At 45.5% G+C, this 17,562-nt stretch overlaps 1 protein-coding gene across 4 annotated transcripts; it reads right to left on the bottom strand.

The window, feature by feature from the left end:
- Window positions 1-1,193: 1,193 nt before the first annotated feature.
- IFT22 (intraflagellar transport 22) lies at window positions 1,194-16,408 on the bottom strand. Of its 4 annotated transcripts, XM_038539202.1 has the most exons (6): window positions 16,263-16,408; window positions 11,806-11,882; window positions 11,391-11,480; window positions 10,927-11,129; window positions 9,983-10,046; window positions 1,194-1,415 (listed from the first exon to the last, which is right to left on the bottom strand). In XM_038539202.1, the coding sequence occupies exons 1-6, from the start codon at window positions 16,299-16,301 to the stop codon at window positions 1,373-1,375; spliced, it is 516 nt and encodes a 171-aa protein (XP_038395130.1). In that variant the 5' UTR covers window positions 16,302-16,408; the 3' UTR covers window positions 1,194-1,372. The 4 variants fall into 4 exon arrangements, with proteins under 4 accessions (XP_038395130.1, XP_038395127.1, XP_038395129.1 ...); XM_038539199.1 differs by lacking the exon at window positions 1,194-1,415 and having other exon boundaries at window positions 9,428-10,046; XM_038539201.1 differs by lacking the exon at window positions 1,194-1,415 and having other exon boundaries at window positions 9,428-10,046; window positions 11,430-11,480.
- Window positions 16,409-17,562: the final 1,154 nt, after the last annotated feature.

The raw sequence follows: 17,562 nt of genomic DNA, 5'->3' as shown, positions 1-17,562 counted from the left end.
GCGTGATCCTGGAGTCCTGGGATCGAGTCCCACGTTGGGCTCCCTGCATGGAGCCTGCTTCTCCCTCTGCCTGTGTCTCTGCCTCTCTCTCTCTCTCTCAATCTCTTTCTCTCTGTCTCTGTGTCTCTCATGAGTAAGTAAATAAAATCTTTAAAAAATAAAATAAAAACTAAATAACTGATTTACGTTAAATATAACTAGGACCTACTAATAGGACCATATTTCTGGAACTTTCCCCTAAATGTCCTAGTTTCTCATAGTCTGTCTAGTTGCCCCCAAAGCCATCAGAACAGTCCAGAAGTTAGAAGTTCCAGTTTCTCTGAATCCAACCCACCTCTCCCCACTGCTTCAAGCTGAGTTGGGTGGTTCTAGCTCAGGGCCTCTTACGAGGGTGAGCCTAAGGCATCTACTGAGACGGAGAATTTTTTCAGACTTTGGATTTGTCATCCCCAGACATAGCAAGTCCGCTAAGAACAGTCTTTCCTAGTCTTTCTGCAAGACAGTATCCAGAAAGGATATGGGGAAGCCCTTACTTCAAAGTTTCAAGAACACAGTGGATAAGGAACTCCAGGAGCCAGAAGTTTGGTCAGAAAGGTGAAACCTGCACATGATGTGTTGTGACAGAAAAATATGTATTATAGTTTCTGCAGAGAATGATTTAGATTTGAGTGGGTTAAATCAGGACTTAACTAAATGAAGCACCTCCCCATAGGAATGAGAATCATTATGTCAGGGAAGAAAAAATAAAAACTCTAGGAAATTATCCAAAATCTAATGGGATCCCCAAAGGCACCAGGGAAGAGCAAAGAGGAACATGGGCACAGTGTTGGACCAAAACAGATGTGGCCTCTGTTCTCCTTGGATAACCTACCCCTCCCTATCTTCACACGTTAGTCCCCTTTTCTACTCATGGGCCTGGTTCATTTTCTTACTCCCACTGTCCAGCATGACTCCCACCATAGCTCAGGGGTGCACTTGCAGCCTGTCTTACTGCCTCTGGGCAGAATGGCCAGGAGCTACTCCAGCTCCAGTAACTCCAGGATGGGCAACTCGCAGGCTGTCGCTGTGCCCTCTGCCACTGGCAGCAGAGCTCCCAGGGGCATCTCAGAACCTTGAAGGGTGGTCCCGAGCCTCCTGGTCCTAGAACTCCCTGAAGTGCAGACCAGCCTGCTCTCGGTTGGGAGGCTGATTACCTGGCAGCATGGTCTCTTTGCCCCACAAGTGGTCCTCTGCCTCCACCTTCACGGTTGGAATTCTGTCCTGCTTCTGATGGCCCTGGGAGCACTGGGACACAGCTCCCCTGACTGCTGTGCTCATTCTTGATGGGAGATGGCCCCAGGGAGGCTCACTTGTGTCGTGTGGGGGTTACATTTCAGAGAAACTCTTCCTGAGCTGCTTCAAATTTCAGAAACTTTCTGAAACACAATAAAGTGAAATAAAACTCCTTGATTAGGGGGTCCATTTCAACACCACTATAGACCGTGAAATGGTACAACGCACTCTCAGGTATTCCTCACCATTCCCGTCTCCCCTTGCCCGCCAGGCCAGTTTTCAAGCAGATGTCATAAAATTTTGGCCATAAGACCTGCAGTTGTCTCTAAGACCCTTTTCTTTTATATAGCATAACCCCAACAGCCTTTTCACAACTAGAAGGTTGAAACACTATCATATCGCCAATTAACCTGATTTTTAAAAACTGCACAATTAATTGGTCATTACTCATGATCCGAGTAAAGCTTACAGCAGGTTGCATTTGGCTGATAAGTCTCATCTATAGGTCCACTTCTTTAAAAAAAAAAATTCTTTTTTAAAATCTTGTAATCTGTTAAAAGTATGTCAGCTGGCTGTCATTAGAACGACATGACACCTGACAGATGTCTGGGCGCCGGCTCTGCGAGGCCCGGCTCTGCGCTGGAAAGTGAGGCGTGAGCAGACAGACAAGGGCCCGGCCTAGCTCTGGGCTTCGGTTCCTCCTCCTCCAGCAGAAAAGGCGGGGCCTAGGCTCCCATCACTGGGACCCACCGGGAGAGCCGCCGCAGAACGCCCGCCGGATACCTTCCCCGGAGCCAGGGCCCACACTCCGCCGTTCCCGGCGGCCGCTCGCCTGCCTGGGCTCCCGGAGGCCGAGGCAAGGCGGAGGGAGCGCCCCTCGACGCCGCCAGGCTCGACCACAGCGGTGGCTGAGCGGTAACGGCCACCGCTCGGACCCCGGCACGGGCCCGGCACCCGCCCAACTACAATTCCCAGAGGCCTCTGCGGCGAGCCGGTCACCATGGAAACGAGTCGGACTCGTCGGCTCTGCAACCGTTGGTGGCCTGGTCCTGTGCGCGGAACAGTCCGCAGAGCTTCCAGACGGGACGGTCACGTGTCTCCGCCGCCCAGGCCTTGGTTCTGGGGCCAGAGGACACAGAGCCCCTACGCCTAACCGAAGCCATGGGAAGACGGAACTACATTTCCCAGAAGGCGCCGAGGGCACGCCAGCTTCCGGTCGCTCGGCACCAAAACGGTAACACCGAGCTGTTGCCAAAGGAGTCAAGTCCTGGGTATCTGGGCTTCTGAAGCCCGTGAACAGAGGAGCAGGAGACAGAGATGAGGAATAGAGGAGGAAAGGAGAATGGGAAATTTGGTTATAAAGCAACATTAAAGAGTACATCCCCGCCTGTTTACCTCTTTCACGGACGCTCAGGGCTAGCGCGAGCATCGCACAGCCCCCTGGGAGAGGCTGGCGACGCTGCCCTAAGGCCTATGGGAAATGTAGTAATTGATTAACACTCCACTGAGCACCTGCGATAAACCTGGCACGCTAGATAGATTAAACGCCTTCTTGGCTCCGCTCAAACACACATTTTACCTCCTAAATGCTTAGGAACCTGTCCCTTTTCTTCATGCCAATCCTCAGTGCTGTATTTCAGACACTGCATTTCCTTGTCAACCTGCCCTCAGTCATGTTCCCCTTAAGTCATCTCTGCACAGGGCCACCAAAGTAATCGCTCCTGCTCTGCTTAGGGCTTTCCAGCGATTAATAGAATCAAGTCGACGCTCCTTGCTGGTAGATATTTGAACTAACTTACTGTTTTGGGCTGCTCTCCTCATACGTAAGAACCACATTTTAAAAAATTGTTCATCCTGTTTGCCACTGATACCTTAAAACCATTGTCACCATTTTTTTTTTAAGTGAAAAGCACAACTTTTTGCTTTGACCAGTTGCATCGCCAAAAAGGGTGATAAATTCCAAGTGTATTTGGATTTGCAAAATATCCTTGAAAAGTACTTGAAGTAGGTTCCTATAATAAGAAACCAAGTCACTCCTAAGAAAAGCAAAGCAAAACAAAACAAAACAAAATTTCATTGCATGCTATGGGCAACACACCTAGGTATTTCCAGGCCTTGTAAAGTCACACAAAAGAGAAAAGAAGGATGGTTCTTGTATAAAGTACTTATCTCTCTCTCTCTCTCTCTCTCACACACACACACACAAACTACAGCTAGAAAATAATGTAAAATAGAAGAGCTATTTTTATTTTACATAGCATTTTGAACGTCAAAGGTCTGAAACTATGTCCTATCCAAAGAGCTGCTTAAGTGTGGGGTAGATCTGCACTGAGGCTTTTGAGAATGGTGGCATACTTTTAAAACCAATCAGAAAGCCTAGATAGGAATGAACTGCAGGAAGATAGATGAGGTGTTGCTCACATCAAAGCACCACGAGCTTTCCTTTTGAAGTGGGAATACTTGGCAGACACAACATTTCCATTGGCTTTTAACTTTGGTAGGAATAATGGCCAGTATCATAAATGTAGAGAATTATTTAAGATAAAGCAGTTTCAAAGTCACATCAAAAATCAGTAATCTTAACATTCAAAAGCAGAGAATTTCCTCCCTCCTCACTAATTTTATTTTTTTGGGTTTGGCTTTTTAAATAGGGATCCTTCATTTGTTGCTTAAGGAAAGAACACGTTTGTTGAGAAAATATCAGCCAAGGCCAGGATATTCTCAACCAAGAAGGTGGGGTAGGATGAAGTCAAGATCTGAAAGAGTCATAGTTCAGAGTAATTTTCTTAAGCAGTACAGTTACTCTTTTAATCGGTATATATATATTTTTTAATTTTTAAAGATTTATTTATTTATTTTGATAGACATATATATAGAGAGAGGCAGAGACACAGGAGGAGGGAGAAGCAGGCTCCATGCCGGGAGCCCGACGTGGGACTCGATCCCGGGACTCCAGGATCATGCCCTGGGCCTAGGGCAGGTGCTAAACTGCTGAGCCACCCAGGGATCCCCCTAATCGGTATATATTTTTTAACTCCTATATGTCTTCAGTTTCCAGCAAGTCTCTGCTCTTTGTTAAAACAAGTTAGCCTACTCCTGTGGCATAAGGTTCTTCTAGTGTTCCACAAAAAGTGTAACAATCTTCAGGAGCTTCCCTGAGCAATTCGGAGATGTGAATGTTCAAATTGTGATGTTAGGTGACTAACTCATGGTTTTCTTTACCAAGTTGGAGCTTCGATACTCTCTAATTTGATTGGTTTCAGGGAATATGATAATATGATGCTAGTTCTACCCAGCAAGTTAGTAACAGGGACAGAACTTGGCCCCCACACCCCTAACTTGCTGGGTTATCTTGAACTAGTTATTTGTCATCTCCTCTTACCTCCCCCAAGCCTGCTCCTCTTTCATTAGTGCCTCAGTGAATGGCATCTATGGTAGGCTGAGTTACGGACCCCAAAGATCTCAGGACCCGATCTCTGGAATGTGTAAGTGTTGTTTCATTACTCGGAAAAATCGTCTTTGCAAATGTGATTAATTTTTCTGTTGAACTCTTGGCTTATCATCAACAATCAGATAAAAATAATTCCTTTTTGTTCTGGAGCAGTGTTCTTCAGACCAATTATTCTTACTGCCCCTATTACATAAAGATGATTTGCTATAGTTGGCTTTAAGGTTATTCTGTGTTCCTTACACATGTTCCCCCCAAAGAGCAGGTCAGAAGGAAATTAACCTGACTTAAAATGTGCTCCCAGGTAACGAGGCAGTTTGCTAAGAGGTGACTGTAGTTCAATCTAAATTTACCAGGAAAGTGGCATTATTAGCAAATACCATTCTCTCTCACAGACTGCCCACACAGCTCCATTTCAACCTCCTGTTGTCAAAGTGAAGAGCACCCACGCCTATTGATTCATGTCTTAAGTGTCTCTATTTTTCTCTCACTCTCACTGGAAAAGACCTACATTTAACTTTAGATCTCCTTAATGTGTTTTCAGGTTGGCTATATTGAAAAAAATTCCAAATATAGGGGCACCTGGCTGGCTCAGTCAGTACAGCATGTGGCTCTTGATCTTGGGGTCATGAGTTCAAGTGCCATGCTGGGCCTAGAGCTAACTTAAAAAAAAAAAGAATCCAAATAGAAAAATCATGGATGAACAACAATTCCTAAGATTAAAGCAAACAGTTTTACGATAAGCTATGAACTCACCGTATTTGCTTACTCTGAGCATTAACACTTTTGCCTTTTTTACAAATTAGGTGTTAGGACAATATAAACATTGTTTTTACATGTATTACTTGAAGGAATATTTACAAATTAAGTTCCCCTGAGGATCTTAAAAAACCTTTTACAAGATATATGTGTATTCTACCTTCTAAGCTGATAATGATGTCCAGATTACCAAGGATATTTAAATGAAAATAAAATATTGGAGAGTTTAAATGCTAATCTTTAAAAATATCCTAGGTGGGGGGTGCTGGGGGCGGGGCTCAGGCAGTTAAGCGTCCAACTCTTGATTTCAGCTCTGGTCATGATCTCAGGGTCGTGAGATCAAGCCCTGTGGTGGGCTCCGTGCTCAGCAAGAAGTCTGCTTGTGGATCCCCCCCTCTGCCTCTCCTCCATTCTCTCTCTGTCTCTCTCAAATAAATACATAAATCTTAAAAAAATATCCTAGGTGGGGTGCCTGGCCAGCTCAGTTGGTGGAGCATGCAACTCTTGATCTTGAGGTTGTGAGTTCAAGCGCCATGAGATTACTTAAAAAAGAAATCTTTGAAAAAAAAATCCTAGGTGAATTGTACACTAACGTTCTTAGCAAATTATTTACAATAACCAACAGATAAATGGATAAATAAGATGTAATCTATCCATGCAATGGAATATTATTCACCCCTAAAAAAGAACGACATTCTGACACCTGCTACAACATGGATGAACTTTGAGGACATTCTGCTCAGTGAAATAAGCCAGTCACAAAACTTAAAATACTATATGATCCTACTTTTATGAAGTCCCTAGAGACAGAAATTAGAGAAAGTAGAATGGTGGGTGCCCAGGGGAGGGAGGAGGGGGAATGAGGAGTTTGTGTTTAATGGGTACAGAGTTTGAGTTTGGGATGATAAAAACATTCTGGAGATGGATGGTGGTGATGGGTGCCCAAATGCTGTGAATGCACGGAACGCCATAGAACTGTACACTTAAAAATGGTTAAAATGGTAAATTTTATGTTATGTATATTTTACACCAAGTTTAAAAAGAGTAACAGGATTGTTAAATTCAAAACTTGTCCTGGGAACCCTCTTGCACTGTTGGTGGGAATGTGAACCGGTGCAGCCATTCTGGAAAACTGTGTGGAGGTTCCTCAAAGAGTTAAAAATAGATCTGCCCTACGACCCAGCAATTGCACTGCTGGGGATTTACCCCAAAGATACAGATGCAATGAAACGCCGGGACACCTGCACCCTGATGTTTATAGCAGCAATGTCCACAATAGCCAAACTGTGGAAGGAGCCTCGGTGTCCATCGAAAGATGAATGGATAAAGAAGATGTGGTTTATGTATACAATGGAATATTCCTCAGCCATTAGAAATGACAGATACCCACCATTTGCTTCAACGTGGATGGAACTGGAGGGTATTATGCTGAGTGAAATAAGTCAATTGGAGAAGGACAAACATTATATGGTCTCATTCATTTGGGGAATATAAAAAATAGTGAAAGGGAATAAAGGGGAAAGGAGAAAAAAATAAGTGGGAAATATCAGAAAGGGAGACAGAACATGAAAGACTCCTAACTCTGGGAAACGAATTAGGGGTGGTGGAAGGGGAGGTGGGCAGGCGGTGGGGGTGACTGGGTGGTGGGTACTGAGGTGGGCACTTGATGGGATGAGCACTGGGTATTACTCTGTATGTTGACAAATTGAACACCAATAAAAAATAAAATTATAAAAAAACAAAAACAAAAACAAAAACAAAAAAAAAACAAAACTTGTCCTGGGCACCTGGTGGCTCAGTGGTTGAGCATCTGCCTTCGACTCAGGTCATGATCTTGGGGTCCTGGGATCGAGCCCTGCATAGGGCTCCCCACAGGGAGGCTACTTCTCCTGTCTATGTCTTTGCCTCTCTTTGTGTTCTCTCATGAATAAAATAAAATCTTTAAAAAAACCAATAAACTTGTCCTAAGTGATCAAGTAAACCTTATAGGTTTTTTTTTTTTTTAAGATTTTATTTATTCATAAGAGACACACAGAGAGAGAGAGAGAGAGAGAGAGAGGCAGAGACACAGGCAGAGGGAGAAGCAGGCTCCATGCAGGGAGCCCAATGTGGGACTTGATCCCAGGTCTCCAGGATCACACCCTGGACTGAAGGTGGCGCTACACTGCTGAGCCACCCGGGCTGCCCACCTTGTAGGTTTATAATGAGAATATTGTATCTCTTACTATTTTAACAGGGGTAATATTTGAGAATATTCACCTATTGCTATATTCTCGATTCTCCTGAAAATCCTATTTTTCTCCCAGGAAGCTGAGGGTTGAGAATGGATCAGATAGGCCAACTGTGGCAAGGAGTACAGTGATCCTGCCATATAGATCCACAAAAATCTGGCCTGTTTGGAGAACACAGCTGGCTCTCAGAGATGTGCAGGGCCAGGCCCAGCCAGGATGGGGCCAAGCCAGCCTGGGACCCCTGGTTCCATGCCAGGGGCTGTACCAAGCTTGGATTTGAAGGAGGTGGCCAGTAGGGTGGCCACTGACAACTTGACAGAAGTTAAAAGGGAACCAGAGGACCTGCCCTTGGAACAGCTGCCCCAATCATAGCACAAACTCTGTCCAGGCACCCTGACACCATCTTGGGGAAAAGGAAGGTGAGGAAGTAGACTGTAACCTTATCCCAGAGACTGAACTAACTTGGAAACTTTTAAATTTGCAAGAGATGGAAAAAGAGTTGATTCTCACTACTCACAGTCCTTATATTCTGTAAAGTTGTCATGCGCACTGGATGAGAGAATGCCAAACCATGGCTTCTGGGGAAACGCAGGGTTAAGTTCCTGTGCGCCTCTGATCACATTTTCATCAACCATCAATATGCAACCTTGTTTTATGGAAGCTTATTTAAAGACACCTTGTTTAATATACTATGTTGATTCATTGACATTGAACTCCCAGCCAACCACACTAGAATTCATGCTGAAATGAGGCTTATCGAAAGCACTAATTTTCTCCATAGGGCACATCCCAGCCTTTTTGCACTTAGGAATACTAGCCAGAGCTTCAGCACCATGTTTGGGGGTCATTGTAAACAGCGAAACCACTAACAAAAGCACAGAAATGTGAAAATATGTCACTAGACTGTGACAGGGACACTTATGTATAGTATGAGAGCTGAGACAAGAAGGCAGAGTGTGGTCTTGTTCAGCCTTGGCTGAAAACATTCATGACCAGTGATTCACATTTTTTGCCACTCTGAGTAACTGTGGAAGTGCTGTGAGTATTGATCTGGGGGTTGCAAATCAGTTTTAGCCAGGCAAATCTGCAAACACAGAACCATGAAGGAGGATCAATTATAGTTTTATTTGGCATCAGATGTGGTCTAGGTTCCCTCACTATCTAGCATCACTATGCTTAAATGTATGAGATTTAAGCCAATTATAGAAAATGGACGAATCTAGGGGTGCCTGACTGGCTCAGTTGGTTAAGTGTCTGCCTTTGGCTCAGGTCATAATCCAGGGGTCCTGGGACTGAGCCCCACATCAGGCTCCCTGCTCAGGCTCCCTGCTTCTGCTAAGCCTGCTTCTTAGTCTCCTTGAGCCTGCCGCTCCCCCTGTTTGTGCTCTCTCCCTCTGTCAAATAAATAAACAAAATCTTAAAAAAAAAAAAGGAAGAATCTATCATTTTTTCCCCATATCTAAAGTGTAGGGGGCAGCCCCGGTGGCACAGCGGTTTAGCGCCACCTGCAGCCCAGGGCATGATCTTGGAGACCCTGGATGGAGTCCCACATCAGGCTCTCTGTATGGTGCCTGCTTCTGTCCCTACCTCTCTCTCTCTCTCTGCGTCTCTATAAATAAATAAAATCTTTAAAAAATATATAAATAAAAATAAAGTGTAGGGCTTAAGTTTTTGACTGTACCTCACTGTTATTTAGAGAAACAGAATGGCAGCTCTGTGAGGGTGAAGATTTTTATCTGTTTTGTCCATGCTGTATATCACCAATAGCCAGAGCAGTGTAGCACAAGTCAATATTTGTTGAGTGAACCAAGGAATGAAAATCACATTCAAACCAATACACATGAATTAAACTGCTGTATCATTTGGTTCTGACAGTTACAATTCCACAATTTTTATCACTTGACATATATGAAGAGGAAAGAAAAATAGCTCAGTTTTCCAGCTCGTGGAGAGGTTTGAGGCAAAGGAATCAGAATTCAATAATAGGATTTTCTCAACTGAACTTAGGACAGAGGACAAATGGTATGAGTCAACTCCCTGGCTGACTGGTACCTTAAAGCAGATAAGGAAAATCTCTTCTATGGCCACAGGGAGAAGAAAATATCAGTAGCTGGGTAAGATTCCAGGTCTGCCCTGGGAAAACAGCTGACCTTATTTGTGAGGTGAAAGAATCAGAATGAAGGCTGCTTAGGTGATAATTGACATCTCCTCCCGGTCTCTGCTTTCAGACACTGAATTGATTATGCTTTTTAAATACTTTATGAACTCCAACCTGATGTCTTCAGGGTCATCCTCAAGATTCGAGTGCACCAGCTTCAGCTTGTTCAAGGGGGTTGCTTAAAAAGGAAAATAATGTAATTAGGCGTGAACTTTTAACGAGGGGCCGTTTCTAGCTCCCAGTGACCTGAATCTTACTGAAGCCCATTTGCTTAACTTTCTAAAGGCCAAAAATAAAGTTGTGTCTTGCTTGACATGATTTAACAGATAAAGGTTTTATCACATGCCACTGCCGATGCACTTAGCATAGTGGTTGGCATTCAGTAGGTGCTCAATAAAGAGTGCTACCACACTGCCACCTGTTGATGGAATAACAACTCTACAAGCTATTTCCAGGTCCTCTTATGCCAGAAAGGAAGAGATTTCTGCATATCATGAGCTGTTTTCCATGAGCACCTTGAACCCTCTGTAAGGGTGTGTGTCACGTGCTAGTTGGGAATTTTTCTTGAGATAAGACCAGTCAGGAAAGAATGTCCCTAAAAGGACTGATGAGCAGCTAAAACCAGGTTTTTTCCATCTTGGTGTCTGCCTGCTTTTTTTTTTTTTTTTTTTTTAAAGATTTTATTTATTCATGACAGAGAGAGAGAGGCAGAGACACAGGCAGAGGGAGAAGCAGGCTCCACACAAAGAGCCTGATGTGGGAGTTGATCCTGGGACTCCGGGATCACACCCTGAGCCAAAGCAGACGCTCAACCACTGAGCCACCCAGGTGTCCTATGTGTCTGCCTGCTTTTAAAGTCTCTCTGTCCTGGCCTGGATGCTATGCCAGACCTTCCAACCCGGTGATTCCCAATTTACATAGCAGGAAGAACAAATGTCAAGGACACAGTAGGTGCTCAATAACTGCACATCACCGCTGGTTTCAAAGACACAGAACAATATACAAATGCCCAGGCCACTCAAGACAAGAGCAGAAGGGAGAAATGGTGGTCTCCTTACGCAAAGACGGGTTTCCTTTATCACTTCCAGAGCCTGGTTTGTGGTGTGCAATCAACAGACACTGAGTGTCCTGTAAAAACTGCTGCTGGACGAAGCAGGAATACCACATCTCGATCTCCTTCAGGTGGCTTGGGATGTCAGCATTGAAGACGATCACTACTCCGTGTGAGTCCTTCATCAGAGCTGGCCAGCAAGACTCAAACCTACAAGGCAGAAAAGGAGACCTGGTGAATGTCAGGTGGTAGCTCTGGTTTAAAAATAATGTCTTTGTGTTAACTGATGGATGGCTTGTTATTGTGTCATGACCCAATCATTAAAGTTCCAAGGGCAATGCATGTCACCAAATAATTGATCATGCCCCTAATACATGCTAGGAAGTGTGCTGGGCCAGAGTCCAAGGTGGTTGGTGGGCAGCTGAGTCTTGAATCACTTGATGAAGCCAACCCTCTTTAAAGGAAACGTACTTTGGGTCACCGCCACAATCCCATAGCTCAAATTCGCACCCCGTGCCTTTGGTGTTGCTGGTAATGTGTGGGTTCTCAAATTCCAAGATCCTAGAAAGAAAAACAACAGTAGCATCTCCACTTTGTTTTTTTTTTTTGTTTTTTGTTTTTAATTTTTTTTTATGATAGTCACAGAGAGAGAGAGAGAGGCAGAGACACAGGCAGAGGGAGAAGCAGGCTCCATGCACCGGGAGCCCGACGTGGGATTCGATCCCGGGTCTCCAGGATCGCGCCCTGGGCCAAAGGCAGGCGCCAAACCGCTGCGCCACCCAGGGATCCCAGCATCTCCACTTTGGACACATTATACTTTGGGAACGCCATCACCACCAAAAGTTGGGGTTGGGCCTCTCTGGGAAACCAATTTGTTGGGGCTCACCTCACTCCTTGGGTTGGGTTGTATTCAGTGATGTCAGAAGATTCTGTCAGGAAGTTGGCCAAAACGGTTTTTCCACTCTGTGGGAATGAAGATAATAAAGGGTCTTTGCTGAAGAGCAGAAAAGTAAACCATAAGCGAGCCCTCCAATCGCTGGCTTGGAACTGGGTGTGATGGAGTGTGGGCTGTGGCCACCCTGAGATCACCAAGGCAGAAGGTTCTCTGTGGCTGGGTGGACTTTGCTGCCTTATTATATGTGGTGGGCACAGCCTGGCCTGGGACCTGGCGTGCATGGGGTTCTGATGCTGGCTCTGTCGCTGTTTGACCTTACAACCTACACTGATTTCTTTGGCTACCTCTCAGTCGACTTACCTGAGAACAGAAAAGAATTGTTAGTGTGAGTCTCTCTCCTGTCATGTTCCTTTCCACATCAAGAAACCAGTATGTCACAGATATAAAGCCACTGAGGCCCAGAAAGGGGAAGGGAGTTCCTCAAGGTCACACAGAAGTTCAAGGTCAGAGCTAGGTCCCACAGTGACTGGCCATGCCACACTCTCATACAGGGCTGTTTCTCCTCGATAATACAAGTCATACACAGTCCTCTTAAAAAAATAGCCCTCCTGGGGATCCCTGGGTGGCGCAGTGGTTTGGTGCCTGCCTTTGGCCCAGGGCACGATCCTGGAGACCCGGGATCGAGTCCCACATCAGGCTCCCGGTGCATGGAGCCTGCGTCTCCCTCTGCCTGTGTGTCTCTGCCTCTCTCTCTCTCTCTGTGACTATCATAAATAAATAAATAAATTTGTTAAAAAATTAAAAAAAAAAAACTTAAAAAAAAAAATAGCCCTCCTGGTCCTCCACCTAAAGTAGCCATCTGTCCATCCAGTCCAGTCTCTTCCCAAAAGTGGTAACTTGTATCTGTTTTCAGATATTTTCTGTACATTCGCATCATTCATTTAGCAAATATTGTACAAGCTTGGATATAAGGCATTTTTTCTTTGCAAATTATTCCTCAGAAGAAAGGGAATCTCTTACACTTGAATTCTTAAGAATCTCTGAAATTATGCCCTGCTCTCTTGAGTACTTTATTTTGAACAACTGTTTGACTAGAGTCATTTCAATTAATGCCAGTTTTGGAGGCTTGTAGAATCAGAAAGAGTGGAGTGGGGGGTAATTAATATGGCTTTAGTAATTTTTGCTGAGCATGTGGCCTCACAAATTAAATGTCACTTAAAAACAACACAGCTGGGACGCCTGGGTGGCTCAGTGGTTGGGCATCTGCCTTTGGCTCAGGGCATGATCCTGGGTTCCCGGGATTGGGCTCCCTGCATGGAGCCTGCTTCTCCTTCTGCCTGTGTCCCTGCCTCTCTCTCTCTCTCTCTCTCTCTCTCTGTGTCTCTCATGAATAAATAAAATCTCTAAAAAAATAACAAAATAAAAACAACACAGATGAGCGGCACCTGGGTGGTTCAGTGGTTGAGCATCTGCCTTTGGCTCAGGTTGTGATCCCGGGGTCTTGGGATTGAGTCCCACTCCAGACTCCCTGTAGGGAGCCTGCTTCTTCTTCTGCTTATGGCTCTGCCCCTCTCTCTCTGTGTCTCTCATAAATAAATAAAGTCTTAAAAAACCCAAAAAACAAAACACAGTTGAGGGGCATCTGGGTGGCTCAGTCAGTTAAGCCTCTGCCTTCAGTTTGGGTCAAGATCCCAGGGTCCTGGAATTGAGCCCTGCATTGGGCTCCCTCCTAAGCTGTTAAGTGGGGAGCCTGCTTCTCCCTCTCCCTCTGCCCCTGCTCCTGTGCTCTCTCTCGAATTCTTATTCTCTCGAATAAAATCTTATAAAAAAATAAAACACAGCTGAGTGGTTGTTTGTGGAGATCATGAATATTTATCTATAGGATTAACAAATAAAGCAAATGGCCTGATATTATAGGAATGGCTCTTTGGGCTGGAATACATTTCTAGGAACAGGGTCATACACAGCTTCAAAAGGACTTATATCCTAAACTGCTCAGAATGGTGTGCTTTGTTGTGTGTGGGTTTTTTTTTTTTAAGTTTATTTATTTAAGTACTCTCTACACACAATGTGGGGCTCAAACTCATGACCCTGAGATCAAGAGTCACACACTCTTCTGACTGAGCCAGCCAGGCACCCCGTCATGTGGTTGAAAAGTGGCTTTGGTCATAAGATCCACTCGGGTGTCAAAGGTCCAGGTAAGGAGCTTGCATTGTAAAGCTGTGTCATGAAATGCAAATATGGAATAAAACAGTATTTCCAAATTAATATATATCTTTAACATACCTTTAAATGTATATGTCACTCCAGGAATACATAAAACCTTGTAAAAGTATATTTATGTTATTTCATGTAGGCCCTTAAAGTCTCTACATACGTGTTGGTCAAAACCAATTGATTGAGGAGAAGGGTTCTTCCAGGAAAATGAAGAAAGTATTAGGCACATAAGGTATTTTTAAGTGCCTAGCTTGCCAGGTACTGCTGAACCCAAGATGTAGTGCTAAGCACGGGGATAAAATCAAGCAGGATAATGCCTGCTTTGAGCTGAGTGATCAAGTGATGAAGGCTGAAAGGGTGAAGTTTAAACCAAGATTTGGGATGACAAGGAGTCACCTGAGCCTTCCAAGCAGAGAGGATAACTAGTTGGATGGCACCAGGCCAGGAAGGGGCATATGTTAAAAGGAATGGAAAGGCTGGCCAATCTGCAGAGCACTGAGGTAGAGAGAGAGTGTATGTGGAAATATATCCTGGTTGTTGAAGCTAGTTGATGAGTACTAGGAGTTCCTGATTTTTTTTCTCTCTTTGTATGTTTGAGAATTTCCATTAAAAAAAACAAAAGAAAATATCTATGGTTTACTTTTCATAATTCTGTGCATACTGTTATTACTTGTCTATTTCACTTACTAGTTTATGTCTCAGCGAGTTCTCCACGTCATCACTTCACACAGATGTGCCTCCTTTTGGGTAACTGCTGGAGTCTTCCCCAGTAAACCACGTCCCTTAGTTTACTTAGATGTTCTCTTACTGATGGGCACCTAGTGTGTTTCCAACTGTTTCATATCATACATGGCCTCTGGGGAACATAGGTAAGTGTCCAGCTACTAAAGATTTTGAGAAATGTAAGTGCTGCACTAAAAGCTATGCATGTTTTATTTTTATTTTTCATTTTTTAAAATATCACTAAAGTCAGATGCATTTTATTTATTTTCTTGACACAGAGAGAGAGAGAGAGAGAGAGACTGAGAGAGAGCATAGGTGAGAGGGAGAAGCAGGGTCCCCCATGAGAAGGGTGTCTGATGTGAGGTTCGATTCTATGACCCTGAGATCATGACCTGAGCTGAAGGCAGACGCTTAAACCACTGAACTACCCTGCCCCGCTATGTATGTTTTAAAGTTTAATATTTGGATTGCCGATAAAGCTGTTAGCAATTTATAGTCCCATTGACAGAATCCTGAAGTACTCATTTCCCTAGAAGCATCCTCATGCTTCATGTTATCTGTGTTCTAACCCCTTTTTATCCAATCTGATGGGCAAATAAAGCATCATCCTCTTGTTTTAATTCGTGTTCCTGTTGACTCTGAGGCTGAACATCGTCTCATACTTCTTGGCCAGTTGTGCTTGTGTGCAGGGACTTCCCCTGTGCATTCTACCTGTTAATCCTTTCTTTGTAATGTTATTTTGCAGATACTTTCCCCAGGCTTACTTTCGCTGTCATTTTTTTCAAGGCTTCTTCATTTTTGTGTTGTGCTTGGAGACGACATTCCGTATCTCAAGCTGAATAACAATCTCTCTCCATATATGCATCTGATTACAGTGGTCCTTAACACGTGGTCCCTAGACGAACAGCATCAGTAAAAGGCAGATTCTCGGATCCCTCTCAGACCTACTGAATCAAAACCCTGGGGGCAGGACTGGCATATAGTGTTTTGAACAAGCCCTCCAGGCAATTGGGATGAGTGCTGAAGATGGAGAAGATTCACTATTTCCACGGTAGTTGTTTTATACATTTAGCTTTGGTCCCTGGGAATCTTATTCCTGTGTACGGTGTGAAGTCCACACGTAGATCTAATACCCCCATTCCCATCCCCACCCCCACCCCCGACACTATGAGCCAACCATTCAAAGACCTTGTCATGGTCGGTCTTTTCCTGTCTGCTTTTCTTGTCCGACGGGCATGATCATTAGGGCCAACCTCAGGGGCAAAGGAGAGTCGTGGGACCTAGACTCGGGTTCCAAAACGCCACTCACGACTCTCAGGACTTAAGAAAACGGGGTCAAGATCTGGGGGCGCCGAGTGGAGTGCACGCGGAGGCCAGCGGCGCACCCCGGGGTGGGCGCGGTGGGACAGGTTTCCCGCCTCCTCGGGAGCTCCCGGCGCAAGGCACGGTCCCGGGTCGCCCCGCAGCAGCCCAGGCCCCGCCCGCCGCCCCCGCCGGCCGGGCCTCACCTCGCAGGGCCCCACGAAGAGGATCTTGGCCTTCAGCATCGCGGTCAGACCACCGCAGGCCCGCGGGAACCCACCGCGGCGCGGAGGAGCGGAAGCCGCCCAGCCGATTGGCTGTCTTCGTTTCCAGGGCAACGGGAGCGGCCCGCGGGGGCCGACGGGAGTGGGCGGGGCCGCGGCGCGCAGGACTAAGAGCGGGGGAGTTCGTGCGCTGGCTCTCATGCGCAGGCGCCCCTGGCCGGGCTGCTTGGGCTTGCGGCCGGAGTGGGCGTGCAAGGCCTAGGGGGTCGGCGGGAGGGAAGCCAAAAACTCGGGTCTAGACTCGCTTCTGAGCCGAGAGTACCCCAGAGCTCACACGTGCCGCCCCTCCCTCTGTGTGTTGAGGGGCTGATTGCAGGTTCCTGACCTGTGTTCTTCCCTGTAACCCGGAGAACTCAGACTGGCCATGCAGCTGGTGAGCTGGGTTTGGGAGCAGGCCTTCTGACGCCCTCATCACTCCGGCATGATACCGTCCACCTTGTGATCGGGCTTGTCATGGCCCCGCTCTAACCTAGAAAAAAGGCCAGAGGAAAAAAAAAACAAAAACGCGTCTCTGGTCTCTGAATGGGTTCACCCCTGATTGTGCTTTGGGTGATCCGGGAGCAGCCAAAAGGACAATGCCCGGGCATAGTTAGGTCAGTATCCTTGCAGATGTCTGGACGCTTTGCTGCAAAATTCAGTCAGTAGTTCAGCCTTCAATTGTGGAGTTGGCCCGGAATTTCGGGAGAGGCCATGAAATTAAATGTCCAGACAAAATTTGCTAGGCCCCTGAAGTGCTAGTATGACAAAAAATACCAAAATAGGGATCCCTGGGTGAAGCAGCGGTTAAGCGCCTGCCTTTGGCCCAGGGCGCGATCCTGGAGACCCAGGATCGAATCCCACGTCGGGCTTCCGGTGCATGGAGCCTGCTTCTCCCTCTGCCTGTGTCTCTGCCTCTCTCTCTCTCTCTGTGACTATCATAAATAAATAAATAAAAATTAAAAAAAAACAAAACAAAAACCCAAAGCCGTGTCTTTAACTTTTAGTGGTATAGTTATATAGTCTTCATATTATAAAGAACTGCTGAATGAAGTGTAAGGAAGAGTCTACCTCAATTTCAAGATGTCATGAATTGACTGATTGATTGACTGAATGCCTACTTTATACCAGGCACTCTTCCAGGTACGGGGCATGTGTCTGTACCTCTGGAAGCTTTCATTTCAGTGGTGCGAATGGACATGAACTAGGCAAGAAAATAAAATACCTACTCTCAAGCAGAGATTAT

Source organism: Canis lupus, chromosome 6 (assembly GCF_011100685.1).
Source record: "Canis lupus familiaris isolate Mischka breed German Shepherd chromosome 6, alternate assembly UU_Cfam_GSD_1.0, whole genome shotgun sequence".
Taxonomy (NCBI): Eukaryota; Metazoa; Chordata; class Mammalia; order Carnivora; family Canidae; genus Canis; species Canis lupus.
Note: the sequence above shows the minus strand (reverse complement) of the source record. Positions and strands in the feature narration are given on the sequence as shown.

Bases quoted from the DNA above. Each gene is read 5' to 3' on its own strand.
- IFT22 (XM_038539199.1), bottom strand. From the start codon at position 16,301: ATGCTGAAGGCCAAGATCCTCTTCGTGGGGCCCTGCGAG. The intron at 11,883-16,262 runs GTGAGGCCCGGC...TCATTCCCACAG, and splicing joins TCTTCGTGGGGCCCTGCGAG to AGTGGAAAAACCGTTTTGGC. The intron at 11,481-11,805 runs GTGAGCCCCAAC...TTTTCTTTCTAG, and splicing joins AACCCAACCCAAGGAGTGAG to GATCTTGGAATTTGAGAACC.